The following is a 27,760-nucleotide window of genomic DNA, read 5'->3' on the forward strand; positions in this document are numbered from 1 at the left end:
CGGCACCCAGGCACTGTCAGGGCTGGCTAGCTGGGGATGCATTCAGCACCCTGTGCACTGTCAGGGCTGGCTAGCTGAGGATGCATTCAGCACCCATGCACTGTCAGGGCTGGCTAGCTGGGGATGCATTCAGGTGCACTGTCAGGGCTGGCTAGCTGGGGATGCATTCAGCACCCTGTGCACTGTCAGGGCTGGCTGGCTGGGGTTGCATTCAGCACCCCATGCACTGTCAGGGCTGGCTAGCTGGGGATGCATTCAGCACCCATGCACTGTCAGGGCTGGCTAGCTGAGGATGCATTCAGGTGCACTGTCAGGGCTGGCTAGCTGGGGATGCATTCAGCACCCAGGCACTGTCAGGGCTGGCTAGCTGGGGATGCATTCAGGTGCACTGTCAGGGCTGGCTAGCTGGGGATGCATTCAGCACCCAGGCACTGTCAGGGCTGGCTAGCTGGGGATGCATTCAGCACCCATGCACTGTCAGGGCTGGCTAGCTGAGGATGCATTCAGCCCCCAGGCACTGTGAGGGCTGGCTAGCTGGGGATGCATTCAGCACCCTGTGCACTGTCAGGCTGGCTAGCTGAGGGTGCATTCAGCACCCATGCACTGTCAGGGCTGGCTAGCTGGGGATGCATTCAGGTGCACTGTCAGGGCTGGCTAGCTGGGGATGCATTCAGCACCCCAGGCACTGTCAGGGCTGGCTAGCTGAGGATGCATTCAGCACCCATGCACTGTCAGGGCTGGCTAGCTGGGGATGCATTCAGCACCCATGCACTGTCAGGGCTGGCTAGCTGGGGATGCATTCAGGTGCACTGTCAGGGCTGGCTAGCTGGGGATGCATTCAGCACCCAGGCACTGTCAGGGCTGGCTAGCTGGGGATGCATTCAGGTGCACTGTCAGGGCTGGCTAGCTGGGGATGCATTCAGCACCCAGGCACTGTCAGGGCTGGCTAGCTGGGGATGCATTCAGCACCCATGCACTGTCAGGGCTGGCTAGCTGGGGATGCATTCAGCACCCAGGCACTGTCAGGGCTGGCTAGCTGGGGATGCATTCAGCACCCAGGCACTGTCAGGGCTGGCTAGCTGGGGATGCATTCAGCACCCAGGCACTGTCAGGGCTGGCTAGCTGGGGATGCATTCAGCACCCTGTGCACTGTCAGGGCTGGCTGGCTGGGGATGCATTCAGCACCCAGGCACTGTCAGGGCTGGCTAGCTGGGGATGCATTCAGCACCCCAGGCACTGTCAGGAGGAACACAAGCTGCTCTTGCCCATTTGTTGGCTTCTCTGCACCCAGGGCCTCACCTGGTCCCACATATTTCATCATAAAAGGAGAGCTTTTTCCATGCCAAGCCACCTGAGACAGACAGCAGCAGCAGGGAAAGAAAATCAGGAAGGAAATAGAGGAAGAAAAGAATCAGAGCCAGTTTTGTGAGCTTTTTCCCCGTGGTTGCTCTAAGGGCTGAGTTGTTGTGTGTGGCTGTTGGCACTCAGGAGTCTGGGGGCTGTGGCATCCCTGGGGACCAAGGACGAAGCTGCTGCTCAGGGATCTGCCCCTTCAGCAGCACATCAAACAGTGCTGTCCCTGTGCCTGGCATGGCTCCTGAGCTCTGAGACTGGAGTGCAGAGCCACGTGGAGAGAGAGGGATCTGCTGAGGGCAGCCTTGGCCCTGCATCATTGGCCTGGACCCTGAAAACCCCTTGGGCACACCTGGACACTGATGTTGGTGCACTTTGGCATCCCAGAGAGGAGACACAGTCTTACACAGTGCTCACAAGGGGGTATCTTCCCATTTTTATTAACTGCCTTTTTATTTGTACTATTTTATTTCCTTTGTTTAGGAATATTTCCTAGCCCAGGAACTCCAAGAGCTATTCTCATACTTTGAACTGCTTCAGCTGCCTCCCCTACTGATCTGACTTGTGTTATATTGCAGGAACATGGCCCTGAGTGTCTCTTAATGTTCATTCCAGTTTCTGTGTGAATTTTGTATAGCCACTCCCATTTTAATTCCTGGGCTGGAATTTTTGTGATGCATTAGAAGGCAACAGACAGTGTTAAAATTACAGATATTTCTGTATTTCCTTATTGAATATTCAACTGCAGTGACTGGATTTTGAGGGGAGCACTGGGCTAAAAGGAGACCAGAGACATGGCCTGTATTTTAGCACCCAGTCAAAGCAATGCATGAATTTGAGTCCTTGATGAGATTTAGAAATCTGAAACGATTTCCACAGACGATCTACCAAAAAAAAGTATAAATATGTTATTTGAATAAATTATTTGTTTTATGCACTCAAGTGCATATAAGACATGTATAGATTCTCAAACCTGTCGGTCTTTGCACATGATGATTGTGCCAGTCTGAAATGTTTTAGAAAAGATACAGTGCAATATTATTTCTCTTTCACAGACATAGAAACTGAGGCAGATGGAGGTTAAATGGCCTACACAAGGTCAATAGCAAGGCTGGGAATAGAACACAAATGTGTAGAGGCTTTTTATTATACTAATAAGGAAACTCTGGAGGTGTGTTTGGCATGGTAATCGGAACCCCAGAGAACTAGAAGCAGTTACTGTGTTCTGTGCATGTCCCGAGGGAGCAATGATGAAACTCCTTTTCTACCTTACCACTCCAGTTCTCCGTGTGTGGTCACCATAGTTTTTACACCACTTAACCTCGTTATTTTTAGTATTGTTAGCATTAGTCGTCCTTTGGGCGTTTAATCCAAGCTCTTTAATTTTCTCTGGAGCCCTGAAGAGGCCCTATGGAAGCCACAAGGGGAGAAAAAAAAGCAATAAACAAACCAAAAGATGAAAAATGATCTTTTGAAACTTCTTCTGTTTTGTTGACTTGTCCCCTAATGTTTTTTGTCTTTGTTGTTCTTTCATCGTGAAGGACCCTGCTTAAATGTCTAATCTTGGTTTCTTAAATGTTAATTTACTATTGTTTCTTTCTTCCCCACCCAAGATTAACATCCCGTGTGATGACATAGATGGTTGTTGTCTAAATGGATGTGATGTAACCAACAAAATTGTGTAGGGTGGGTGGAGAAATATTTATATACTTGTGTTAAAAATTACAAAGTAGGTTTGTCTTTTAAACAGAAGGTATTTCAACACTGTTACTGGCAGCATCAGCCTTTAATTTTACAGGTGGCTACCTTCTAGTAACATTCAGCAAATATTTTAATGGCATGTAAAAAATTTCTCAAAAACAGAATAATGAGGAACGAGGGTGATTTATAATCTGTAATGAATTCTTGCTGACGTTGTCTTTTTATAATAGTGTAGCAGCATCTCTGTCTTTCTGGGGGAAGTGCAAACCAAATTTACCTAAAACATTTGTACCATAATAATCAAATACGTAGCATTTAGATGTAATTTTCTTAATTCAACTTATCTTCTTAGTGTGATGTTACCTGACTCACAGGTGTCTAACACTAATTCCACTTTATAGAAACTGAGTTAGAGGAGCCAAGATGCTCTGTAGGGTGTGAGAAAATGCCTGTCGAAAAAGGCCATGTGCTCATGGCTCCACACCCAGTGCTGGTTTCTATACATTTCCATTTCTTTTTCCATGCACAGTTCCATGTATTTTTCATGTTCTCAAAATGTGCAGCTGTAGCTACGAGTTCTCCATGCCCCCCATGGCAGCTTCCTGGCAGAGGGAGTGTCCGGCGTGCCCTTCACACTGTGTGTTCTTCAAGCACTCCACCTTCATTTATAGACACTTCTTATGATTTTTCCTGTGATGAGTCTGTGCAAATGTGTTTGTTTTGTTCCTTTCTAAAGTCTAAAGTAAAAGAAGAAATAAATAACATTGAGGGAAGGTGCTCTTCACACTGCAGTTCATCTTTGTCTGCAGAGGCTGCTCTGGGACTGGTTTTGTCTAAGGTAGAAAATAGCCAGGTGCTCTTGTTAGTGGGTTGGGGCAATCAGTAATTCCATAGCAATGCAAGGAAACAGAAATGGTGCATCAGGACAGATTTCCCCATTCTTATTATATAAAACAAAGGCATCCTTCAGATATTCTGAAAAAACTGGTAAAAAATTTCATAGAATGGCTTGAAATTGTTGTTCTCTTACCTGATTCCTTTCTTTTGAATGCTGATTTTGGCAGAAAGAGTGACAGGTTCTAGAATTGCAAGGCAGCCCAGTCCAGTAATCCCAGATCAGCAGTGACTGATCCAGAGTTCCCCATTCCTGATGGAGTCTGTGTTCACCCCCCTACCACAGCAGGGCCTGGGGACTCTTCCCTGCTGTAACAAAGAACTTGGAGTTACAAATGTCTGGTTGACTGCAAATCCCCCCTGGCCAGCTCCTTCTGGATCAGCATTGGAATTCTTGTGACATGCTGGTTCAAGTTGTTGGAAATACAATTTAAAATTGGTGTTCCAAAGGTAGATCAAAACCAAACCTCCTGTATTGCTGGTGTTTCACCTTACTTGAATTTAAGACCACCTCTGGCTTTCTATTTAGAAGCTCCTAAAGATAATATCAGAGATCAAAGAGTAGCCAAAGGCTAATCATTTTGTTATTATTGCTCAACAAGCTGCTTAACAAAATATATTTTGTTCACACAAAATAAATGGATCTGAAGCACAAATGTTTTCTGTCACTGCTGCTATTAAAATATGTGGTAAGCTTTATAAGCTATGGTAGTGCATGGGTTTTTTAAGGGCCATGTATCTAACTGGGCTGCTTTTGGAAATGAACATGTAGAAGAAATTAATAATCTTTCACCCTTACAGAATGTTTCATGTTGTAGTTCCCAATTTAATAGGAAATTGCATAGGCCTGATGTGTACTCTGGGCAAGTGACTTCATTTTTGAGTGCAGAGTTTTTCTTTGCAGCCTGTCTTTCCTTCACACTGCCTGTTGGACGCTTTGGGTCTGCCTGCCTTCTATGGTCTGCACAGTTCCTGGCACCACACCTGCCCAGTGAATGCCTTTGGGATCTCTGAGGAGAATTATGATACAAATAATGAGGATCTCATTGTTTCTCTGCAGGAATAGCAGCAGGAATTTACAGGTCACAGGTTGGATGTGCTTGGAAACGTACCTGTTTAGTGTACCTAGTACTTGTTTTCTCTGAATGCCTGGTCTTATTTCTAGGGAGTTGTCAGTTGTGGTAACGAGTCATGACAGCACTATGGTTACTGGAGTAGTGTCTCTTCCATTAGCTGGATTTTTTGATCTCTAAGGACTCCTTTTAAACAGATGTCAGAGCCCTGGTTATGTACTGTTCTTGATAAGCTACCTTAGAGTTGGTATCCTGGCATAGTCTTCAAAGCTTTCAAACCCCAAGTAGATACTAATTTGAAATAATATCAAATATGCAGAGGTTTTAGTTGTTATGTGGTGTTCTCACATACTGAACTGGCTGAATGTTTGTCCTGTGTTTCTGTGAGGCAGCTCTGGCTTCCAGGTTAGTCACACGTGTTGTGTCCCCAGCTCTGGCCATGCAGCAGGCAAGGGGACATCATCTACCAGTGTCCACTCAGAGGTAAAGCTCATGTGATAATAGAAAGGAAAAGCTGGAGACAAGAGACCTAAAAATAAAAATAGCACCATCACAGATAATGAGAAAATAAAATCTCCTTCCATTTTTAGGAGAGGTTTTTATTGATGTTACAGAAAGGCTTGTTTCTTCTGACTTTTTTGCTGACCATGGTGTTCTGAGAATGATTCTGTAATAGGCATGTCTTCAGAAGAAGGTACCCAAGTTTGAATTTATTCTGTGGTTTTGCATATACTTGTTTGTGTAGGAATGTAAATGGGCTTTGTACCAAAACTTCTGGTTCTGTAGTTCAGGTTGGTGAGGACTTCTGGACCTGTCTTGCTTGATTTAGAGTCATGTTGCTATCTCCTTTTTTTTCTCTATTTTGAACTGTTTGTGGAGCAAAAATTATACCTGTTGAATTATGCTGTCTGCTGCCTGAAGATTTGTTGTAGATTAATTCAAGAGAGAGTGTCCAAATCCTGCTGAGGCTGTGGTAGCACTCCATCTGCTGGGACTTTGGCATTGCAGAATCCTGAGTATGAGTCCAATTTTCATCCTGCACGTTGTTCCTTGAATTCTGCTCTTAGTGCCTTGACCCCTCAAATGTACAGCTCAGTATTGGGAGTTTTTACTAAAGGTATCTCCTTCTTTCTTTCTTTCTTTCCTCTCTCTTTCTATGGAACAGAGATAACATACTTCATATAGGCAAGGAGCTTACTTTACATTAGAAGAGGAAGACCTGACCTCTCTTGCTGCAAGTGAAACTGTATTTTCCCTGCCTTGAAACTACCAGTGAAATGCATTTTGGACTGACTTATAATGCTGTGATTTATGCTGTGGTATGCTTTGTGATATTACAATGTCCTTTTGCCTTTGTGTTTGATTTTCTCCCCTCTGATAAATTTTACTGGGTATTTACCCAAAATGCCCATAGGAGAGCGAGGCGTTCTCCCTGCTGTTTGCTGCCTCTGAGAAGGAATCCCATGTTTTTTTCCCCTCCAATTAACCTCACTGCAATTTCTTTCCCTCCCCCCTGCCTTGTTCTGAAATGGTATTAACATGGGAGATATTTTTAAATAGAAAACTGGAAGAAAACATATTTCTTATGTATACATGTTACACACAAATGTGAATGAGTGACCAGAAGCACCTTCTTCATTTTCCATTTTGAACTTCTCATATATGTAAAACTGAGAAGAAAAGTTGTAGTACTTGTTCTGTTTCTTCCATTCCAAGACATGCTAAGCAAGTCACTTGCCCTTCTTTATTCAGAGTGAAAATACTTTGATCCAGTTTTCTGAAGACAATACTCATTTCATAAGAATATTTAATCAGTAGAAAATAGAGAGGATTTAGTTTGTTTGTTTAGTATTTAACCAAGTGAATAAGGCAGATTAGGGGAAGGGGGGACACTGGACCCATAAACAAGGTGATATATAATATTTTTTTTCGTTCTCCTTTTAAATAAATACCGATCAGCTTTATGTTCAGAGACAATAGGAGCCGTTGGCTTAAATTTGCAGTTTACTGTATTTATGGCTGTAATATCAAGGTGCTGCCGTCGTAATTTCATGCCCCAATGAGAAGAGCAAGGTCGAAGCAAATGCTTCCATCGGCATCTGCTAACACACTAACTCATAAACAAGGCCCGGCTGGATCAGGTGGCACGGAATAATACAGGCTAATGAAATACAGCACAGCTTTCCATTACTGTTAGTTTTTACAGTGTCGTCATTACGTGTAATTTATGTTTAAAAAATTCAATTTTATACAAGGCTCTGGGAAATAGGGGTCTGCAGGTCACCCGACGACTTTTAACGGCTCTGAGAGTCCTTATTGCACTCTACTGTTCCAACAAAATGTTAATAATAAATAATAAAAAAAAATCCTCTTTTACTTTTTCTCTGGTTTGCATATCTTGCTCTGTCTTTTTAATTACAAGTGGCTAAGGAGAGTTTGGGGCTGTGTGTGATGTCAGGAGTTGTCCCCTTTGCTGGTGCTCCCAGAGGGGGGTTACTATCTGCTTGCTTTTCTTTTGTCTGTCTATCAATCACCCGGGATCCTGTAAATGGAGTAAACACAGCTGAGGAGAGGGAGATACTTAACAACCTCTCTCCCAAACCCTCACCCTCTGACATTGCCCTCCTCTCCTCCATTACACTTCATTTTATTATAGACTCCAAAAAGCTTAGCTAGGAAGAGAAACTGCTGCTGTATTTATTTATTTATTTATTTATACTTGTTATGCCAAAATACTTTTTATTTTAACCTTTTCAGTCCTGGCTGATGTGCTGTGTAATTCCTAGCATTGTTCTGTTAGTCTGATTTTCCTTCCTTATTTTAGTGCTGTGCAGCTGAGGTTAGAGCACCCTTATCAGTTCTGATTGCTGCTTAGTCACCCTGATGGGTTAAAGTGTATCGTGTTTCTGAAAGATTGCACTTGCATAATTAACAGTCTTGTAGATGAATAGAGCTGTAAGAATTCAAAGCCCTTTCAGCAACTTTTCGAATTACTTTTATTTCTGCATTTCTCAGCCTGACAGTTGAGACCAGTCCATGTTCCTTTGATGTGTGGGTTCCTTTACTAAAGTTTGAGCTGGAAGTGCAGTAGGAGGATGTTTACATTCAAATGCAATGTCTCAGTGTCAATTAAGGGGAAAAAATCATAGTGATATTTCTGAAACCTTATATTTTATTCAAATATTGGGTTGGGCTCAGCCTCGTGAATGACCATGTGTGAAAGAAAATAGATCAGGAGACTTTGCCTTTTTGACCTTTGTGAACATTCAGCTAAGCACAGAGTAGGACGTAGGAGACAGATTTGATAACAGTCACCCAGCACTGCATGTAACTGACTGAACAGGTGGAATCATTAGTCTGGATCAGATCCCAGAAGGATTTTATGATGATTCTTTTAAAATGTGGCCATGTTCTTTCTGAGCAGAGTTGACTCAGTGGCTTCCAGGAACAGAAGTGTAATGTCATTTCAGGGTGCAGATCTTCCTTTTAGTCATGTGGTGCCAGGCACTAACTTCAGGTGGTCACGGAGTTTGTTGTAGATAAACAACTTGTCCTGTCCTACTTTGTTTTTGCCTTAATAGCAAGTGTGTGGGAAAAGGACAGCAGCTGCCCCCCCTGCCCCACAGCCTCTCCTGCCTTTTGTCCCTGCTTCAGGGTGGTCTCCTAGACTGGTAATAAAGCTGGCTTTGGAAACCCACAAAGAAACTGATTTTTCCCTACCACCTTTCTTTATTATGGCAGAATTCTTAATTTCACCTAAACAGAAATGTCTCCCCAAAACTGATGTAGCCTTCAGGTTGTGAAAATCTTGTATCAATTACTGGACTGAGCAATGTAAGGAGGAATATAATGAAGAAAAAAATATTTTCAGTGCATAGGATGGGAAAAGGGTTGTCACTAATATGCCAGAGCCTGTGTCAGAAGAGGAAAAAGCAGTGGCTCATCTGAAGGATTTTACATTGCAATTATTGCTACTGTGCTTTGACAGAAAATAGGTAAAACATCTCCTGAGTTTTATTTTCTGTCTGCCAGAGGTTCAGTTCTGACCTTGGAGCACTTCTCATGTCTGTGTGTGTCACCTCTTCCTCATCTGTGAAATAGGGGTAACAGTCCTGTAAGTACTCCTCTGCTTCAGAGTGGTCATAAGAGGAACAATATTTTGATGTGCATAAGGTCCTTAAATAGTAAGAGATATTATAAAAGGACATAAACAGACAGTGAAATCTTAAAAGTTCTTGTACAAAAGAACTCTTTAATACAGCACCTGAGGTGCAGGCACCAAGAGATGCTTGTGACAACCCATTTCATTCTCTGACTCGCTCTGTTTCTGTGTTTGACTACAATTTACAGAGGCTGAGTGATGCCTGCAAACTGAGTGGCAGCAGTGACAATCAAAAAAGAGAGTCACAACCATCATGGGTGCTGGATTATTCAAACCAACACCCTCAAGCCTGAAAAGGAATTTTAAAAACTTTGTGAAAATTATGACTGATTCCTCGCAGCGGCTGTGGTGCTGTGGAGGAGCGGGGCTGGGGGCAGGGAGCAGGTTTGCATTCTGTGGGGCTCCAAGACAGTTTCCGTGCATCCTTCTCCTCAGCTCAGTCCTTGCTCAGTACCCTCTGCGGTTAGATTATTCCTTGCAGATAGCAATCAACTGGAAGGAAGTGTGTGTCTAATTTGCATGAGATTATTTAAAACAAAAAAAAGGTCTGCATTAGTCAGGGTGATGGTAAACAACGCAAAGAGATGCCTTTTATAATATAGCCGTGGCTCAGCTTTCAAAGCCAAATATAATTCACTTACAATTGGCAGTTTCCTTTATTGTTCCTTTTAACCTTTTGCATTCTGCATGGACTTGATCTTACTGCAGCTGCAGAACAACAGAAATGTTTGTTTTCCAAAGTGTTGGAAAGTGGATTTAGAGCAATTCCACTGTTAGCTGAGGTGATTTTCTTGAGATACCTGTTTGGGAGCTGTAGTAGACACAAAGCCCCAGTTTTTGTGACACTGCTTTTGCATCCAAGGGCAGTGCTATTATTTTTGGGTTGCCAATTTCCTGCTAGATTAGAACAATGAATGAACATGGATACTTTTTCCTGTAGTGCAGTGATAGGACTGTGATAAAATAAAGCAAGATGAGATATTGGAACAGATGACACTTAGATCTGGCTTTGAAATTCACACTTTTGTATGTAATTAATACATCCAAGTTGAATAATTTGGGCATGGAAAATTCATACTGTGTGCATGTATAGGTGGTGAATTTGAAAAAAAAATCATTCCAAAGGGAAATGTGGTTAAGTTAGCTATAATTGCCTGAGGAGAGCCTTAGAATATCTTGTCCATTTTTGTTCCTGTGTGTGAGAAATGATCAGCATGGAGGCAGGTGCATTTCTGAGTGCAGAGATGGCTTGTCATTACTGAGAGTCCACTGTGCAGACTTACTCCATATATATTCTTAAGGAATCAGCTCCAGCACTCCCTTGATCTTGAGGCCAAGATCACAATGCCTTAAAAGCATCTTGTCCAGATGAAAGAGGTTTTCCAGGTAATCCCAGTCTTCTCCTCTGATATTTAAGAAGGGATGTAGCTGTGATGTTCATCTCTCTGTAATATTAAAAAGCTAGTTTTTTTAAAGTATGAAGTTCAGGAATTTCATCTGCCAGCAGTGCTTTATGGATCTCAAGCAGGGGTGATTGAGAGAAAGTATTCCCTTACTTTTTTTCCCAGTGCTGTCCTGTTCATTCCATTTTCCTCATTGTGCTCAGTCCCTTCAAGAATCATGTGAGAATCAAGTGGTCTGCCTCTTATCTTATAAATCTCTTTCCTTAAATCCACATTCTCACTTCCCTCTTTCTGAGTGTTTTTGCATGCCCTGGGTGGATGGTGAAAGGTCCCGAATCCCCTCACATGTTCCTCATGGCAGGGACACTGGGTTTTTATGTGCTTCTGTGCAGGAGAGCAAATGCTACACAGCTGTCCAGCTCCCACTTCATGACTGCCATCTGAGTACTAAATTCTTCTTCTAGAGGATGTTTTCTCTTGTTGGAAAAAATAATCCAGCTGTGCTTCCTTCTTCAGAGATGCTGGTCGTTGTGAATCCCTGAGCTGCTTTTCTTTTCCCCCTTGTTGGCCAAATAGTTTCCATATGTTGTGGCCAATTACAGATGGTCATCGTGGCATTTCCTGATGGCAGGAGTCACTGCAACAACACGTACCATGTGTGCAGTGTTACTCCAGCTCCGTGTGAAATGAAAGCCAGGCTGCCCTGGGGCAATCCAATCATGCACCAATGGGCCGGGGCAATGCTCAGCTGAAAGTTGGGCTTGGCCTTGTTTTGATCTGTTTTGTTATAGTTTTATTTCCTCCTTACATTCTGTGTCCCATTCATACTAATCACAGTCAGTCCTGATTTTTTTTTCTTTTTATTTCTGCATTTGTCATAAAATAAAGCAAATTATTCCCGTCTTCGGAAACGATCTAGACTAATTAGTCGTCTAACCCAATAATTAGTTTTTTGTTTCCCTGTCTGTTTTCATGCATTATTGTTAGTTTTTTCCCCTGTTTTTTTTTTTACACCATTACAGATTAAAATGAGCCACATTTGCAGTTGATGGTATCTTTTTTTCGGGGGAAGAATGGAGAATTGCAATAGAAAGCTACTTCAAAAGCAGCAATAAACTCAAGGATAAATTAAGGAAATTGAATGAGCCACATTTGGAAGCAGCGTTGAGGCTAATATTCTGTCGCTTAAGGTTAAATTGCAACAGAGAAAGAGAGAGGGAGACATTCCAGTGAATCCAAAATTGGGGAGGCATTACTGCTCAAGTCAGTGCCAAAATTCTTTGCAGCTTGAAAGGGTTCTGCCTGGCTTGAGAATTTAATTATGTGTGCATAAAGTGGGTAAAGGTGCTAAACTGATTTCATTTCCTCTGCTCCCCCAGGCCTGACAGATGAAGAGATCGACCTGGCTTTCCAGCGGTCGGGCACGAGCGCGGATGAGCCTCCGTCCCCAGGTCCTCCCACGCCCCCGGTGCCCGCTCAGCCTCCTCAGCCCGTGGTGTACAGTGAGTGCCACTTTGGGAAATACCTGCTCCCACTTCCTTTCTGCTGTGATTCCTGCAGCAGTTCACAGATTCGTGTGCTGCATCCCGGGTTTCAGTTCCACCGATGCCATACTTTTTGTCAGAATCAGACACCAAACGTTGTTTGAATGCGCTCGGTGGTTGCTGGGGCCTGTGACAAGATCATGTTACACAAGGAAAATGAGATACAAATGATCACTGTCTACAAACAAATGTCATCCATACCAGCCTGTGACACCTCTTGACCTGAAGGTGGAAAGTCAATGCAAATTAGATTCTGACACACTGTAAGGACATCAGAAAAGCACTTTGTCAACACGGGACTCAGGCTCCCCTTCTCAAACTTGGAAAACTTTTCTCCCTGATCTTAAATAATCTGAGGTGACAGCAGAAATTCTGTGTAGACTATGTGGATATGACTGTATGATTTTTGTGTACAAAATACACTCTCAGAGAAATTGTAGCATCCCAACATAATCTGTGTAGACTCAAAATTTACATATATATTTGCATTTTAAAACAAACCTCGCAAAAAAGTATCTAAGCTCCAAACAATAAAAACCAAAGTACACACCATTAAAAATCCATCAAAAGAAGCTGTTCAGCTCACATGTGTGTCTGGTAGTTTGAAAATCACTTCACTTACCTGCCAAGTATAAAGAATAGGATTTTGTTGCTGCTCTTAAACAGCTCTGTGGCAGATACTGACTGATGTAACACTCCACTTAGAGCTGTGTATTAGTTTATGGCACAGGTTTGCTATTGCTGGAGACAATACAAGACTTACTTTTGGAGATTTTAGCCGCTCTGATTTGGCACAGTTTGAGATGAAAAACTTCTGTGATAATAGTGGGCTCAGAACTGGAATATTTCTGGCTGTTGTATTGTTTGTGCTCGTGAACTCTAGGGCTGAATTCTGCCTCCTGGGCTAATTCCTGTCTGCTGTAGTGCACAGAAAATGCCAGGAAAGCAAAATCTGCTGTCTGGCTGTAGAAGCAGGGCCAGATCCCTCTTGGTGCTGTCAGATAACTCTTACTACAACCTAGTACTGGAAGAGTTAATTTTCCCTTATTTCAGTGTTCCCCTGGTATGAGTGGAGCAGGGAAGGAGCAGGCAGTGCAGTTCAGCCTGGGAAACACCGTCATCACTGTTAACCCTGGCAGCTTTATCACTCTTTGGTTGTTTTCCTTTTGCTATTTTGGGTTTCCTCAAAGCAGCAGCTCCCATTTTCTTCTTGCTAGGTAAGAATCCTAACTAAAATTTCAACATCAGAATGTTCCCAGTAACAGCTTGAAAGAGAATTTTGGAAGTATGATTCTGTAATGCTTGGAAATCAAAGGTGACTAAAAATACCACCAAATAAAAGCCCTCACAGAGATTCTGATTGTAAACTTGTGCTGTAGCTTTGTGATCTGGTTGGTGCTTTTTAAATAATTTGAACCCAAAGCTTTTCCCTGGGAGGCAGTCCCTTTCAGCAGCCCCCAGAATTGGGGAAGGGGTGACAATTAATTCATTAGGTATTGTTCCTTCCCACTCTAGCCATTGGTAGTAGACCTTCAATTTAAGCTTAACCTCCAAATGGATCCATAAAATGTATATAAAGCTGGACATACATGGTATTTGTTGCACCAGAATACTTGTTTTGATTAGCTCTCATCTGTGCCCTATTCTAGTTCTTGACTGGTGTAGTCTTGGTGGGTGTTAATGATGGATCCATCTTTGTTGTCTTCCTATTAAGTGCTTTCCATGGTATCAGCACAGCAAAAGGAATATGTGTATTTTCCTAGGCCTGATGGGTGAGGCTGTGCAGTGGCTCAGTGCTCCTTCAAGGTGTGTTATTTTATCAGTTGGATGCTAATCCTGTCATGAATACTCCTGAATTGTTCAAATCTGTTTCAGGACAGTTTTTTCTGTGATATTTTACTAAGGCAGTTTATCTTCCACAGTCTTGTCAGGGGCTGCCATGTACAGAGGAAGATAGATGCTGCTTTTTCTGTCTATCTGTTATGCTTATCATCTCACAGAGTGTTTGACACTGAGCTGGAATGCTGCTAGAGTAGAAGTTTGAAAGAATATCTGAATGGCCAGGGAGACAGAGAGGCTGCTCAGTCTCTGCATTGACTTGGTGATGGGAAGAGCTCATGTTGAAGAGCTTATATTGACAAAGACTGCAAGCTGTATTTGCCTTCCCCAAAAAAGACACTGAGTTTCTTGTGAAGCAACATCTGATCTGCTAGAGTTTAGGTCTTCAAGACCTGAACCACTTTGTGTTTGATATCTTTGCTTCTTTTTAAGGTTTTATTTTGAGTAGTTCTGACACCTCTACCCAAAACACAAAATGAGGAGGGTTTTGTGCTGGAAACAGAGGCTTGTGTTTTAAGAAATCTGATTTCTCTCTGCACCCTCTTCCCACGAGGTGTTGCTGCTTCATGTTTAAAAATTACATTGGAACTGTGGGTTACAAGTACAGGAGTTCAGGATGGTTCAGAACCTTCTCAGGCATTTGTTCAGCAGGGATGAAGCAAGAGCCAAGCTGGTGATGTTGCCAGTAATGCAGGTGTGAGATGCCCACTCCTGTGAGTCACTGCAATAAATCCTGGGTACCCCTTTTGAGTTTGCTTCCTTGATCTCCTGCTGTTGCTACCACAGTTTGAATTTCTTAAATTCATACCACTTAAATACTTCCTTTTGTACAATTGAACTTAATGTTCTAATGTTTTATTGGAAGTATCTGTAATTTGTATACACACTTCCTAATTCTTGAAGAGTTAACAAGAAAAAAACGCACTTGTAAGCCATCAGAGTAGCATAGGTTTTGTATGCTGAACCCCTTCTGGTTGAAGAGAAAGTATAAAAACTTCTTTGGGGAAGAGACAATAATTAAATTTCTAGTATTTTAGGTCAATACCATCTCTATCACTTCTCCTCTTGTTCTGGAGGAGTAATTCCTTCTCTCCAGTTTGTACTTTTGCCAAGAGGTGTCAAAACTGCTTTAAAAAAAAAGCTTAAAGAAAGCTCGAATTTGATTAATATAGAGAAACAAGACTTTGCCTGACTGATAATAAAACTGATAAATGACATTTGAATTACTTGTAGCAGTAATTTATTACATAAAATATCTTTTATTTGACATGCGATTAGTTGCTGGAAGCATCACTCAATCTGACTAGTTTAAACATGCTCTAAAATGAACCCCCAGTAAAAAAACAGGGCTGTCTGCTATTGGTGTTATGAAATACACTAATCCAGCAGTGAGGACAAAAATCTGACTTTAAATATATGAATGATTAATTTGTTGTTTGTGTTTTTGGTTTTTTTTACCTTTCTAACCCATATAATTACAAGCAAACTCAGGGGAGTTTCTGAGCAAGGTGTGCAAAGCTGCTTGTTTATCATCCAGGTATTGTCTGTGTTGTTCCCCATGGTATTTATGGGCTCCATTTATGGGGGTTTGTGCAGATTTTACACCTGCTTAAAAATCAGCTCCAGTGACTTTTTTCTTGACATTTGGATCTTCTTTTCCCATCCTTGTGTCTTCATTATGTGGCAGTCTGTGCAATACAGACTGTTTCCTTGTACAGTTAAACTGGAATCCAAATTCTTCTTTTTATTTCCCCAACACTTTTCCCTTGATTCACTGTTTTCTTTTGGAGAATCACTTCTTCCAGCATCAGTTTCTACAGTTTTAAATCTGGATACTAGTGAAGCTGACTTTAAGTTGGATGCACATGGCCTAATTAGTTGCTGTTAGGAAAGTTAATTCTTAGGTGAATGGGGATCTTAAAAATAGTGTTTATTCTGGAAATGCAATTTACAGTGACTGCTGGGGAAATTAAATATACTTAGCAAAACCACAGATTTATATCTGGAGAAAACATCTGTGTCCCTTCCATTTGACTTTTGAAGGTCTCTCAGTAGAATGGTTTGTTACTTCTGCAGTGCCTAAAGTAACTGGGCTGTCAGTGCTTTTTCACTTGTTCTGAATTTTATTTGTTTTACAAGTGGAGAAATTGAGGATATGCAAACAGTCAGTGTGAGCATGGAGCTTAAAATGAAGAAACTCCTAAGTCTCTCTTCATGCTTTAGATTAGAGAATTGCAGAGAAAAATAAAGGTTGAGCGTGGAATTTAGGCAGAGCTGTGACATTCTCTGTAACATTGTGAAGTTGCTGTGGTCAGTGCAGAGCCTTTGCTGCATCCCTCACTTGCTCACTTCTTCTCTCCACCCCCTGCACTTTTATTTTTTTTTTTTTTGTCACAAGACAGATTTCACACATCTCTAAAATGAGTAAAATGGCATTTCAGCTTCTTGTCTTTATAGACTCTCTGAACTTTAGGAAAGATCATTCTGGTCCCTTTTCATTAATAATGAAAACCAGGGGGCAATAAAATGTTCTTAGCTCGAGCATTACAGGAATGGAGGGAGAGATGAGCGAGGTGAAAGGGCAAAGCAGATGGATTCCTACAGGTGTGTGTCCTTCCTGCTCGGAGGTCAGCGGAGCTGGGAGGGACTTTGGGACAGCCCATCAAGGACAGCCATGGGCAGGATCACAGACCCTGAGATAATCAACCCTGGACAACTGCAGCTCAGCCTGGAACAGGTTGTGTTGTCATAAAAGGGTATTTTTGGTCAGAAGTTCAGGGGAGAGAACTGGACAACCAAGAGACTTCAGATGCCAGAGTGACAGTGGGGGCACAGCACAGGGGGAAAGTGGGAGAGATGGCTGGGGTTCACAGCAAGATTAGCAAGAGATCATTTTAAATCCTGACATGTACACAGCCAGTTACTGCAGCTTAGCTGACGTGTGTTAACTCATTAAGTTAAAAAGTTATGATAATTTGATCATGTGCCTAAGCTCCAAAACTGCAACTGCAGCAACCCAAAATACTCCTGGTGACACTATTCACCAGTTCTGACAGAGATGCCTTAATTTGTTCAGATTTCTAGCCAGAGGATAATTTCAGCTCAAATGTAGCAAGAAGCTCTGAGAGCCAGTGTTTGGGAGTCAGACCCAGGTACTCTGGACCCTGAGTGCTGGGATTAGGGGTAACCTTTGGAATGAAATGCCTGTAGAAGAATTCAGCAACAAGCAAAATGGCAATAGGTGAGCAAAGCAGAAAGGAGACCAGAGGCACCCATTTCAGCCAGTTAAGCCTCCTAAATTGAGACTTTGAAGAACAAAATGCATTTATGAGACGCTGTAGTCACACATAGATTTGGAGACCACACCAGTCTCCCATCTCGTCAGTTCTGCCCACATCCTGCCATTGCACTTCAGGCAGATCATTCTGCATCCTCTTTATTATTAAAGAAAACTGGGGGCAGTACAGGGTTTGTTCAGGGAACTGCGAGGGAGGTGACAGGATCAGGCTGCTGGAAAGCTGCAGGTACCTTCTGATCCTGCTGAAGGAGCAGGGCACACCATGTCTTTGCTTTCCTCTGTGGAGCCTCTAAGCTTCTGTGCACTATTGTGTGTTAAATATCTCAAGCTTTTATCTACTTCTGTACCTCTCTGTAGATACTTAATTGCATATTTTCTCTCTGCTCTTTATGTGTGCTTTGGTCCCTATTTGTAATTTAAGCTCGAAAGACACTGGATCCTTGCTCATTGAAGTGGTCCATAATTGCTGACACAGTTTTCCTAAACCCATTTATTGCCCTGATAGATTTCTCTTCTTTCTTGAAACATTCCCTTCCTTTCTCCTACACTCTTTTGGGTCTCTGGTTCTGTCCCAATTTTCAAAAATTATGATACTGGAGAACAATATCCAGGTAAGGAGTATTCAGGTAAGGAGTTAACCTGAGCTATTACCAGCCCCAGGGACAGTTACCTGAGGTCAGAGTGCCTTCTAGAAGGAAAGAGTAGGGCAAAACAGCTTGATGGACCCTCTTTAATTGCTGCTGTGATTTTTCTCCCCATGGCACAGCAAGGCCAGAGTCAATAGCCGAGCTCTGGCCAGCTGTTTAACTGTCCTCAGCCACAGGCCTGCACACTGTGTGTTAATCGTTACTCTTTTCTCTGATAAAAGGCATATACAAAAATGCTGTCACCTGCAGTTCTGACTGATTTTTTCTTGATTCTGAACTTTAGGTCCGCCTGGCTCCAGATGGCGAGATTACGGGGCTTTGGCCATCATCATGGCAGGAATTGCCTTTGGATTCCACCAGCTCTACAAGGTAACAGCTCCCTTGCTACTCCCACACTGTACTCTTAGAGAGACACGTTATGCTGCTTGTGTCCAAATGCTCATGTTGGTTCCAAGCTGGTGAAGCAACTCTGTTCTCCCTGGCACTGCCATTGGTATATTTGAGAAATGTAGACGCTTAACATGGAAATGGAGAGTCAAAATGTGGCAAGCAAGCAAAACTAGTTTTTAGCTGTGGATCTCAAGCTACTAGCAATGAGGTAATTTCCATTGCTTAGGCTCTTGTTGAAGCATATTGTGTTCCTAGGATGCAGCTGCAGAAGGTTCCGTGGTAGCTGGAGGAGAGTTGGGGCCTGTTATGCCCTGTCCACCCTCTTCAGGGGCAGAATGAGGCAGATTTTATGGCTGTGTCCAGACTTAGGAACTGGTTTTCAGTACCCTGACAAATGTAACCACAAAACTCTTCTTCTGCAACTTCTTTTAGCACTTGCTGTAGAGGGAATTTCTTTTCTCAGCCAGATGTGTGGATAAATGATTGCTGTGATAAAGGCTGAGATTTGGGGGGTGGGATTTGAGGATGTTTCAGGTAGATTAGAAATAGTGCTTTGCACATTGCTGTTTCCTGAAAAAGTTTTTGTACTCCATGCAGAAATACCTGGTCCCTCTCATCATGGGAGGCAAAGAGGACAGGAAACAACTTCAGAGGATTGAGTCGAACATTGCTGAGATGAGTGGCAGTGTGACACAGACAGGTAAAGATTAATGACTCCATCAATTCACCCCTCAAAGCTTTTCTCCCTGGATCCTCCATTCTGCCAAGACCCCCACCCTTTTCTTTCCCTCCATCTCCACTTTATGTGGTGACTTCATTTATCTGCTCTGAGAATCTGTTCACATTTGCAAATGAAGCCGCCGTCATTTCGGTTTAATTTGAAATTGCTTGTTTACTGTCGGCACGGCCTCAATTAATTATGTTTTTACGGAAAGGCTCCCAACCTCAGAATATTAATAAGGGGAATAAAATGACAGCCTTTCGGAGGGCTGTAAAGTTCATTTTTAATTTCTGCTTCTCTGATGTTTTCAGGGGCTTTTTTTTTTGGTGGTTTCTCCCCACCTTCCATCTGAAAATCCGAGGAAGGGTCAGGAGAGTCTGTAATTACTGTGCCTCTCTGACCTTAGCCACCTTCTATGTTATTGACTCTATTGGGTGTCTGTTCATTACCCGAGGCCCTAATGATGGTCTGGATTAGCTGTTACCTGTCACACCAATAGAGTTTTCAATTTTATTTATTTTATCAGCTTGTTTACTCCCTGTAAGCTTTGGATAAAGTGCCAAAGTAGAAAAAGTTCTACAGCTGGAGTCCGGCAGAAGTTCTTCAGTGTTTGTTGGGGTGTAGGAATACAGCGTGCTCTCTTGAAATAAAAGGGAAAAAGTGCAAAGTATATTCAGTTGGGGTGAAAAAACTGTGATTTTCAGCAGTAAGTTTATAAAAATATTGAGGTTGAAGGAACTAGTAGGTTAAGAATGGGAGGATGCTAATTACGCTTTTCATTGAAGGGTGAGAAGAAAAGCAGCTTTCATTTCTCATGATACCCTAAGGTCAGCCCTGAGAGCAGCCTCTTCCCAGACTGGAGTTGGCCCCAGTGTTTGCCTGCAAGAGCCCCGAGATAGATAAATGATACAAACATTGTGTAAGTTCAGGGAGATGTACAAATCATAAACCAATATAATTAAAAGGGAGAGGTTTTAGACGGATATACTGTGGGCTATAGACATCTATACAATGGAAAGATAAACTAGAAATACTGGAGGTTAGATGCAGTGCAGGTAGATTACCCGTAGTGCAAATAAATCATATGGATTAAAGTGAGCAGGCGGGCATAGATAAATTAAATATAGGAGGAATAGAGGCATCTTTGTAGCTAGACAGCAGGAAAGGCGTGGGTGAGTGTGTATATGTGGATGTATCTCAGTTTAACTCTTCTGCTTTTTCCCTTGCAGTGACTCAGTTACAGACAACCTTAGCAGCTGTCCAGGAGCTGCTGATCCAGCAGCAACAGAAAATCCAAGAGCTCACCCAAGAACTGGCTGCTTCTAAGGTACCAACTTCTGACTCTTCACCTTTAGGGCGTTGTCAGTTTTGGAGCATGCATGGCTTCTTTTGTGGGCACATGGAAAGCTCCTGTGGGGGTCACAACCCAGCCATCAGCTCTGTATTCACTTGAAAGACTGTATTTAAGCCACTTGTTCAGATCCAGCTAATGGCCAAACATTCTTATTATTTGGGTTCTTGTTTCAATGATTTTGGTCAGCTGAGTGTAACAGGTGGCCCCATTACAACTCTGGTAATGACACACAGTGACCCATTCTCCTTGACTCTTGACTTGACCTTGGCAATAAAACCATCAATTCTGACTAGTTTGTGTTGTTACATGTGTAAATAAAATAACCACTTTTAACCAAAATTGATTTTCTTTCTGGCAATGAGAATTAGTGCTTTACTCCTTGGCCCAAGCACTCTGTCAGACAGAAAGCGTTGATGTGTGAGGCAGGGTGAATGTGAAGCAGTCACATGGAGATGAAGTCTTCCTTTGACTCACAAACTTGGATTGTTCAGGGCCAGGATTGCTCACAGTTATCTTGTTGTGTTCTCTGTACAGGGAGAGTTTTCTGTCACATCCTTTAGGCAGGGTTGCAGCCCTTTACCTGTGGCAGGAACAGTTGTCTTCTCCCCTTAGCGGACTTTAATCTGATGCAGATCCTTTGATGGCGTGTGACTGGTGGGCCACAGCTGACTCTGTGCTGTGCACACTGTGCAGGAGGAATCCCTCAGTGGCACAGCTGTAAATGCAACCATGAAAGCCAGTTTATGGTCACAACACTCTGCTTCAATTTTCCTTGGGAACTGTGGCCTGACAGTGGCCTGGAGCCAGTCCGGAAATTGGAAAACTGTTTTCAGGTCTTAAGTGTTAAGATTAAGAACACATGTTGAGCTTTAAGAAGGAAAAAGGCCATAAGTCTTGGTGGTTTAGAGAGTCTTGAAGAAGTTTTCCTTCCCCCCTCTCTACCCCCTGCACTGAAATGGTAGCACACATTGTTATGATATCTAAACCTCATGTGTACAAAGAAAAACTTGGGCAACCCCACAAACCAAAGAATAAAAGCTGTGTTTTCTCAGCTGTAATGTAAGTTTTTATATCTGCTTTTCAAACTCCTACTGGCATGCTGTAAAAAATTAAAAAGAGGGACTTTAAGTAATTAAAAAACGTACATAAAAATTCAAGGCTTGAATTTTCTACAACTGTTTTTAAAGAGACTGGCTAAAAAGCCCCAGATGTCAGATTTTATTTCTAAATCCTAGGCATCTGGCACCATATGTGTTTTGGAAATTTGAGTCCTTTGCAGGCCAGTGAGTGGAAATCACTCCCTTGTTAATGTGCTGCTGTAGCTTTCAAGGTCTTAGAAAGCCAGAACAGTGGCTCCTGGATTCTTGCTGTCTGAGGGCTGGGAGTGTGAATCCTGAGGGAACACATCTGTGTAAAACACAGCTACTACAGCCCGAGCCTCTCCCAGCCCTTTGGGTTTGAAGCCCAGAAGTCACTGTGAGCAGTGCTGGCTGCAGGGTTACTCTGCAGTAGCTCAAGTCTGTTTAAGAGTAAGAACAAGCAGTTCTGGCTACATCTAGTGGGAACTGCTGAGGAAAAGTTTTTAGTTGTTCCAGTTCTGGCTTCCTTTGGTGGGGAATTCATTAGAACTATCTCTGCAGTGATACTCACCAATATGTTTGTTCCTAATGGCTTTGAGCAGAAATTACTGTGGGGTGTGCCAGGCATGAGTGTTCTGTGGTCTCATGGCTACAGGAATACTGGAGCAAAAGGATGGGTAACCATCGACCATGATCTGTGCTTAGAAAAATCCCATTTCTCAAGTTCCCAAAAGGGTTAAAAGAAAGAGTGCCAAAAGTATTGTCTGCAGCATGTTATCCTCAGTTACTTACTCTAATTTCTGCCTGATATCCTGTGGCAATTCTGATGCAATTCTGACAGCAGCTGTACCAGGCTTCCATGAGTTACTTATCCCCACAAAACTGCACTCATTGCCTTGAAATATCCAAGAGACAGTGCCTAGTCCAGCTGCTTCTGGAGATGGGACCTGGTAACTCAAGCATAGACCTAATTCTTCTGATCAAGTAGGGAAAATGTTTGCAACTTTGAAGTATGTATTTATCAGCCCATCTCTAAATGCCAGAGTGCAGATAATGGATTCTTTCTTTCATGGTTTAGGAGAAAGGAGCAAATGGTTTTAAAACAGTTGTTAATATACAATATTCAAATCTGTTGCCTCAGCTAAGTTCAGTCACATGAAGGAGTAAAGGACCCGATTCAGTGCAACTCCCAGTGCTGTTCAGGATCCTAGTTCTAGTTCTTCTCTAGAAATCATTCAGTAGGTCAGTGCCAAATGATTTGGTTTGTCTCTCTGTGTATTGTTATGCTGGTGGAAGACCTCCAATGTTGGCCCAGCTGTGCCTGAATTCTCACAAGTGCTGGCCTGAAAAAAGCAATGTCCCCCTGAGATGCTTTAGCAATGATTGTGCATGGGAGGCAGGGCTGGAGACAAGATGAATTACTCTCCCAAACACAAAGCAAATGTTGAATTGTGTTGGCACCTTGAGACAATTATTATTTCTGGTCATCCTGGGGATCTGTTCAAGTACTTCTTAGTGTGGAAGTTGTTTTGCTCAGATCTGAGAGGTTTGAAGTGATGGAGCTTATGTGTTATCCACTGGACTGGGAATTCCCACATGGGAGCAGACGAACAGCATAGGAAAAAGTGACATTGGTGAACTATCTTGCAGTTCAGATATTGATCTTTATGTCTTGCTTTTCGTGTTCTAGGCCACAACTTCCACCAACTGGATTCTGGAGTCGCAGAATATTAATGAATTGAAATCTGAGATCTACTCTTTAAAAGGACTTCTCCTGAACCGGTATGGATGCAGTGTGTGAGCAGACTGTTGTGCTGCTTTCTGGGATTCCCTCAGTCATGGAGAGGAAAGGCATTTCCAACAGGAACTGCCTCTGTATCCTGTTACTGCTATTTTAATAACACCATTTTGCACTCCACTATCACTTTCTGTTTGCAGGTCTCAAAATGCTTTTCAAACTGGCCTTAAATCACAGAGTCCTTAGGGTATTGATAAGATTTTTCCTTTTTGTTTGCACTTCCCCCACAGTCAGGATGCCTCTCATCTAGTTTGAGGAATTGACTGCATCTGCACCTGTATTCTGTTTTAGAAAGTCACTTCTGGGTGCAGTTCAGCTGCCTTGCTCATGGTCAGGGCATGCTGGTATCATATCCTTAAAATCCACCTGGGAAGGACTCGGGGCCAGCTTTCCAGCTGGTGCAAGCTGGTATGACTCCATTCAAGTCAGAGGAGCTGAACCAGTTTGTGGCTGCCAGGGCCTGGCCCAAACATGTAAAGTGCCTGCTGGGACTGGGAGAAAGGCTCTGGATTGCAATGAGCCAGAATGCAGCAGTGGGGTAGCACAGTGAGGTGAGAGCCAGCTGGTGAAATTCCCTGGCTCAGGCACCTGGTGTGTCTGACTTCTTCCTCCAGTGGGAATTTTTCTGTACCAATTAATTAGTGATTGTCTTAAAAAGGGACACCCATGTCTTTTCACAGGCAGCATTCCTGAGTGCTGGCTTACTTTGTGAAATTGGCCAAATCAGATCATTTTAGTGCTTCAGACTGCCCAGCTGGGATATTTTCCTCGTGTGCAGGCTCGATTGCTGAGTGCTTGTAAAGCACTTTAAGAATCTCTCTGGAGAAGTGAAGTGGCCTTGCTTTTGCTCATTTATGGCAAAGAGACTTGCAGTTTGAGTCCTGCTGAAACCCCTCAGTATTTATAACAAAAGCCCCTTTCTTTGCTTTTCTTTCCCTGCTGCCCTCCCCAAGGAGGCAGTTCCCTCCCTCCCCTTCAGCTCCCAAGATCCCGTCGTGGCAGATCCCGGTGAAGCCGAGCTCACCCTCCAACCCTGTCGTTGCCAACCACAACAGCAGCAGTGACATCTCACCCGTCAGCAACGAGTCCACCACGTCCTCCCCCGTGAAGGAGAGCCACAGCCCCGAGGGCTCCAAGGGCAGCTGCCACCTGCTCAGCCCCGAGGAGGCCACCAAGGCCATCGACGTCACCAGCCAGGTGCGCATGGAGGTGCAGGGGGAGGAGGAGAAGCGGGAAACCAAAGGGAACGACGAGGAGGAAGAGGACGATGAGGATGATGATGTTAGCCATGTGGATGAGGAGGAATGTCTGGGTGTGCAGACTGAGGACCGGCGAGGAGGGGATGGGCAGATTAACGAGCAGGTGGAAAAGCTACGGAGACCTGAGGGGGCCAGCAACGAGAACGAGATTGACTAAGGCACCCTGGCTGCTGCTGCTGCTGCTGCACATCTCCCCCGGCCTGCTGCACTGTCCCAGTGCCTCTCCCATTTCGTGGAGAGAACAGCTCCCATTCCCTGCAGTGATCCCCCCTTGACTGACCTCGAGCAGGGCGTGATTGCTCGCTGAACAGCACGATTGCCCTGTTTCAGCACAGGGCTTTGCAGCCTTGCAGTGGCTCCTTCTCCCCGCCCAGCCCTTCCTCCCTGAGCTGGGGTCACTGCAGGGCTGCAGACCGATGGCCTTACCATGCACCACACTGCAGAGTACGCCCTCTTACAGAAGCAGTTGGCCTCTTGCTGCATCCTAGAGCCCTTCTATCCAATTTCAGAAACCAGTCTGTCCTGAGCTCCTTGATTTCGCAAGCCTTTAATCCCACATAAGGCCCAACCAGTTCTCTGTTTCCCAAAATAACCCTGTTTTATTTCTCAAACTACTTGATACTCTGTTGCAAAAAAAACCAACAACCCAACCAACCAAAAAAACCCCACCAGAACATTTTAACCTCAAATTCCTCACCAGATCTCAGTCTTGGCTCTTCCAAGCTTTATGCCAAGCCTCAAATTACTGAAACTACCTAGCATGTAAAAACACTAAATTTCTGTGGGGTCCAAAGAATGCTATTTCCACTCCTCATGCTTACATTCATCAGAGTGGCCTGTTGGTAGGGACCAAGTCCAGGTGTCATGGCCACAGTGAAATCCATGAGAACAGTTGGCTTTGTTGATGATTGCTCAACAGTAAAAGGCTTTAGAAGAAGCTGACTCCACTCATCCCAATTATTACCCTTCCTCCTCCAAAGACAGGGAGCTCACATCAGTTTTTGACATCTTCTATTTTATTTGTAGCTGCCCTAAATGAATGAATGAATGAACAAACGAATGGAGTGAAATCAGATGCTGAAGTAGTTGGTTAATTCTGAATATTTGCAATGGTTTTTAGCCTTTTTTTCTCCCTAAATGAGAAGAAAAATGATCATAAATGGTACCTCTCCAGTGACAGGCACCTGCTTCAGCAAAGCAGTCTCTCTGGCAGAGAGAACAGCTCCAGGTCTGAGGTTTAACCACTGGCCCTTCTTGCCCAGTCCAGCCTTTTTGTTTTGCCCCATTGGGCCATACACAAACCAGTGAATTTTAAACCTCTGGCAGTTTGCAGCATTGTGTTTGCAGCTGGTGAAGTGGTGGTGTCCAATGATCCTATTCACTGCATCAGAGCATCCTAGCAGAGCAATTCTTGTACCAACTGAGTCTCACTGTCCTCACCAAGCAAGTGTGCTCGTCTGTGTGATCATGTATAGATTTCAAATATAAAATATGATTGTATATAATTGTAATAAATATGAGTTACCACTATTTAACACCAGGTTATTGCTGGATTGCTGTGGCTCTTATTTTTGGGAGAAATATGCATGTAGGGTGGTCAAGGGAGGGGAAAGGGAGGGTGACAGACATCTGGTCCTTCTCAAATGTTTTCCATGGGACATTTGTGGTTGTTTTTCTGCCTGCTCTGGGCAGATGGGCAGGAGGCAGTGGTGTGAGTGTGAGGTGCAGGGGCTGGGCTGGATGTGCCCCCGGTGCAGGGCAGTTCCTCTGTGCCTCTGCCCCAGCAGGAGGCTCTGCAGGGTGGGAGTGCAGCTCCCCCTGCTCCTTCCGCCGGCAGCAGGAGGTGCTGAAGGGAGTGTGAGCTGTGCCATGGCCCCTCGGGGTTATCTGCAGGAGGGAATGCTGTGCTGGATCCCATGACTGCTCTGACCCTGCCATCCCAGCCCAGAAGCCACCGAGGGAGAGAGATGGGGTGCAGCAAGTAAATTGGAGCTACTACAGTCCCATCATTGTTCAGCAGCAGGATTTGGCTCCCTTCTGAAAAATGAGGGATTTACTTGATTCCCAAGTATTTGGGTGTCTGGTACACAGTGACATTTTCCTGCTCGGGGGAGTGAAAGGGACCTTCATATTACTGTATTTAGACCTGCTGCTGAATGTGATGATTTCTCATGCCTTAAATGGACGAATATCTTCCCCAGGAGTGAGTGAGTGTGTGTGTGTCTCTCTCTCCCTCTCAGTCTCTCTCTCCGCTGTTTAACGTTCACAAAGAACGTCACGTTTAGCTAAAACAGGGCAAATTTGAAAGTGTTTAAAAAGAAAGGCTTTTCTTAAGAGATGACACTTTTCAATTCTCCAAGCCAGGAATCCTTGTGAAGAGAAAACACAACAACACAGGGATGTGATGAAAAAGTATTGTCCTGCCTGTATACATTTTATATACATAGAAGGTTTTGAAAATAGAAAGTGCCTGGACAACAGCAGTTGGTGAAATGTGGAAAATATGTTGCTGAGGTATGTGCCTTGCAGAGTGACTTACAGGGTTTATAGTACAGGCATCCCTGTGGGTTCATTTTTCCCCCCTTTTTCTCCATGTTGCCAGTGTTCAGTTCATTTACCTCAGGAGTAAAAGGCAGTTTTCTTTAACTGCTCTCTCCTGTCCTTTAGGTTTTCTTTCTTAGAACCTTACAGTTCTGTAGGTTTTCTGTATGTTGTGCCAGTTCTAAAGTTTTTCCTTTCTCCAACCTGATGAGTCCCAGAAAACCCCATCAAGGCCACAGTTGCTCAAAATATGTAACTCTGTGCCTCTGGCTGCTGATGGGGTGCTTTTGTATTTGTTGAAGAGATCCAACCAAGCAGCAGAGAATTTGTAAGAAGCCAGACCTTCTAACCTGCAGGTACAGTCGTGAATCACAAGTTCTGTTCCTCTGTGTTGTGTTCCTTCTCTTTCCAGCACAGCAGCAGCTGCAGGAAGAGGATTTTGGTCCTTGTAGCCTGACTACTAATTTTTTTCTTCTTTTTTTATTAGAAACAAGCTTCTTAGCTCAGCTGCCCTGTGAAATGCTTACCCCACTGTTGGCACTGGAAGGGGCATCCTGTTAACTGAAAGATGACCAGGTAGAGAAACTTTTATCTGCAGAATGAGACAGCAGCAGCAGCAGCTCCCCACCACCTGGCTTATTCGAGTGCTGTGTACTCTGTTTTACACAGGAATGAGAATAACACAGCAGAGATTTGGTTTCAGT

General features: G+C 43.5%; 1 protein-coding gene across 1 annotated transcript in view; it reads left to right on the forward strand.

Moving 5' to 3' along the window:
• PEX14 (peroxisomal biogenesis factor 14) overlaps positions 1–26,055 on the forward strand; it is a 69,066-nt gene extending 43,011 nt beyond the window's left edge. The window contains exons 4-9 of the mRNA XM_064730595.1: positions 11,966–12,088; positions 18,198–18,283; positions 18,902–19,004; positions 20,255–20,352; positions 23,149–23,240; positions 24,210–26,055. Of these exons, the coding sequence (XP_064586665.1) occupies positions 11,966–12,088; positions 18,198–18,283; positions 18,902–19,004; positions 20,255–20,352; positions 23,149–23,240; positions 24,210–24,672 (965 nt within the window). The 3' untranslated portion in view covers positions 24,673–26,055. The remainder of the gene's footprint in view (positions 1–11,965; positions 12,089–18,197; positions 18,284–18,901; positions 19,005–20,254; positions 20,353–23,148; positions 23,241–24,209) is intronic.
• Positions 26,056–27,760: the final 1,705 nt, after the last annotated feature.

The sequence above is a fragment of the Zonotrichia leucophrys genome, chromosome 21 (genome assembly GCF_028769735.1).
Source record: "Zonotrichia leucophrys gambelii isolate GWCS_2022_RI chromosome 21, RI_Zleu_2.0, whole genome shotgun sequence".
In the NCBI taxonomy this organism is placed as follows: domain Eukaryota; kingdom Metazoa; phylum Chordata; class Aves; order Passeriformes; family Passerellidae; genus Zonotrichia; species Zonotrichia leucophrys.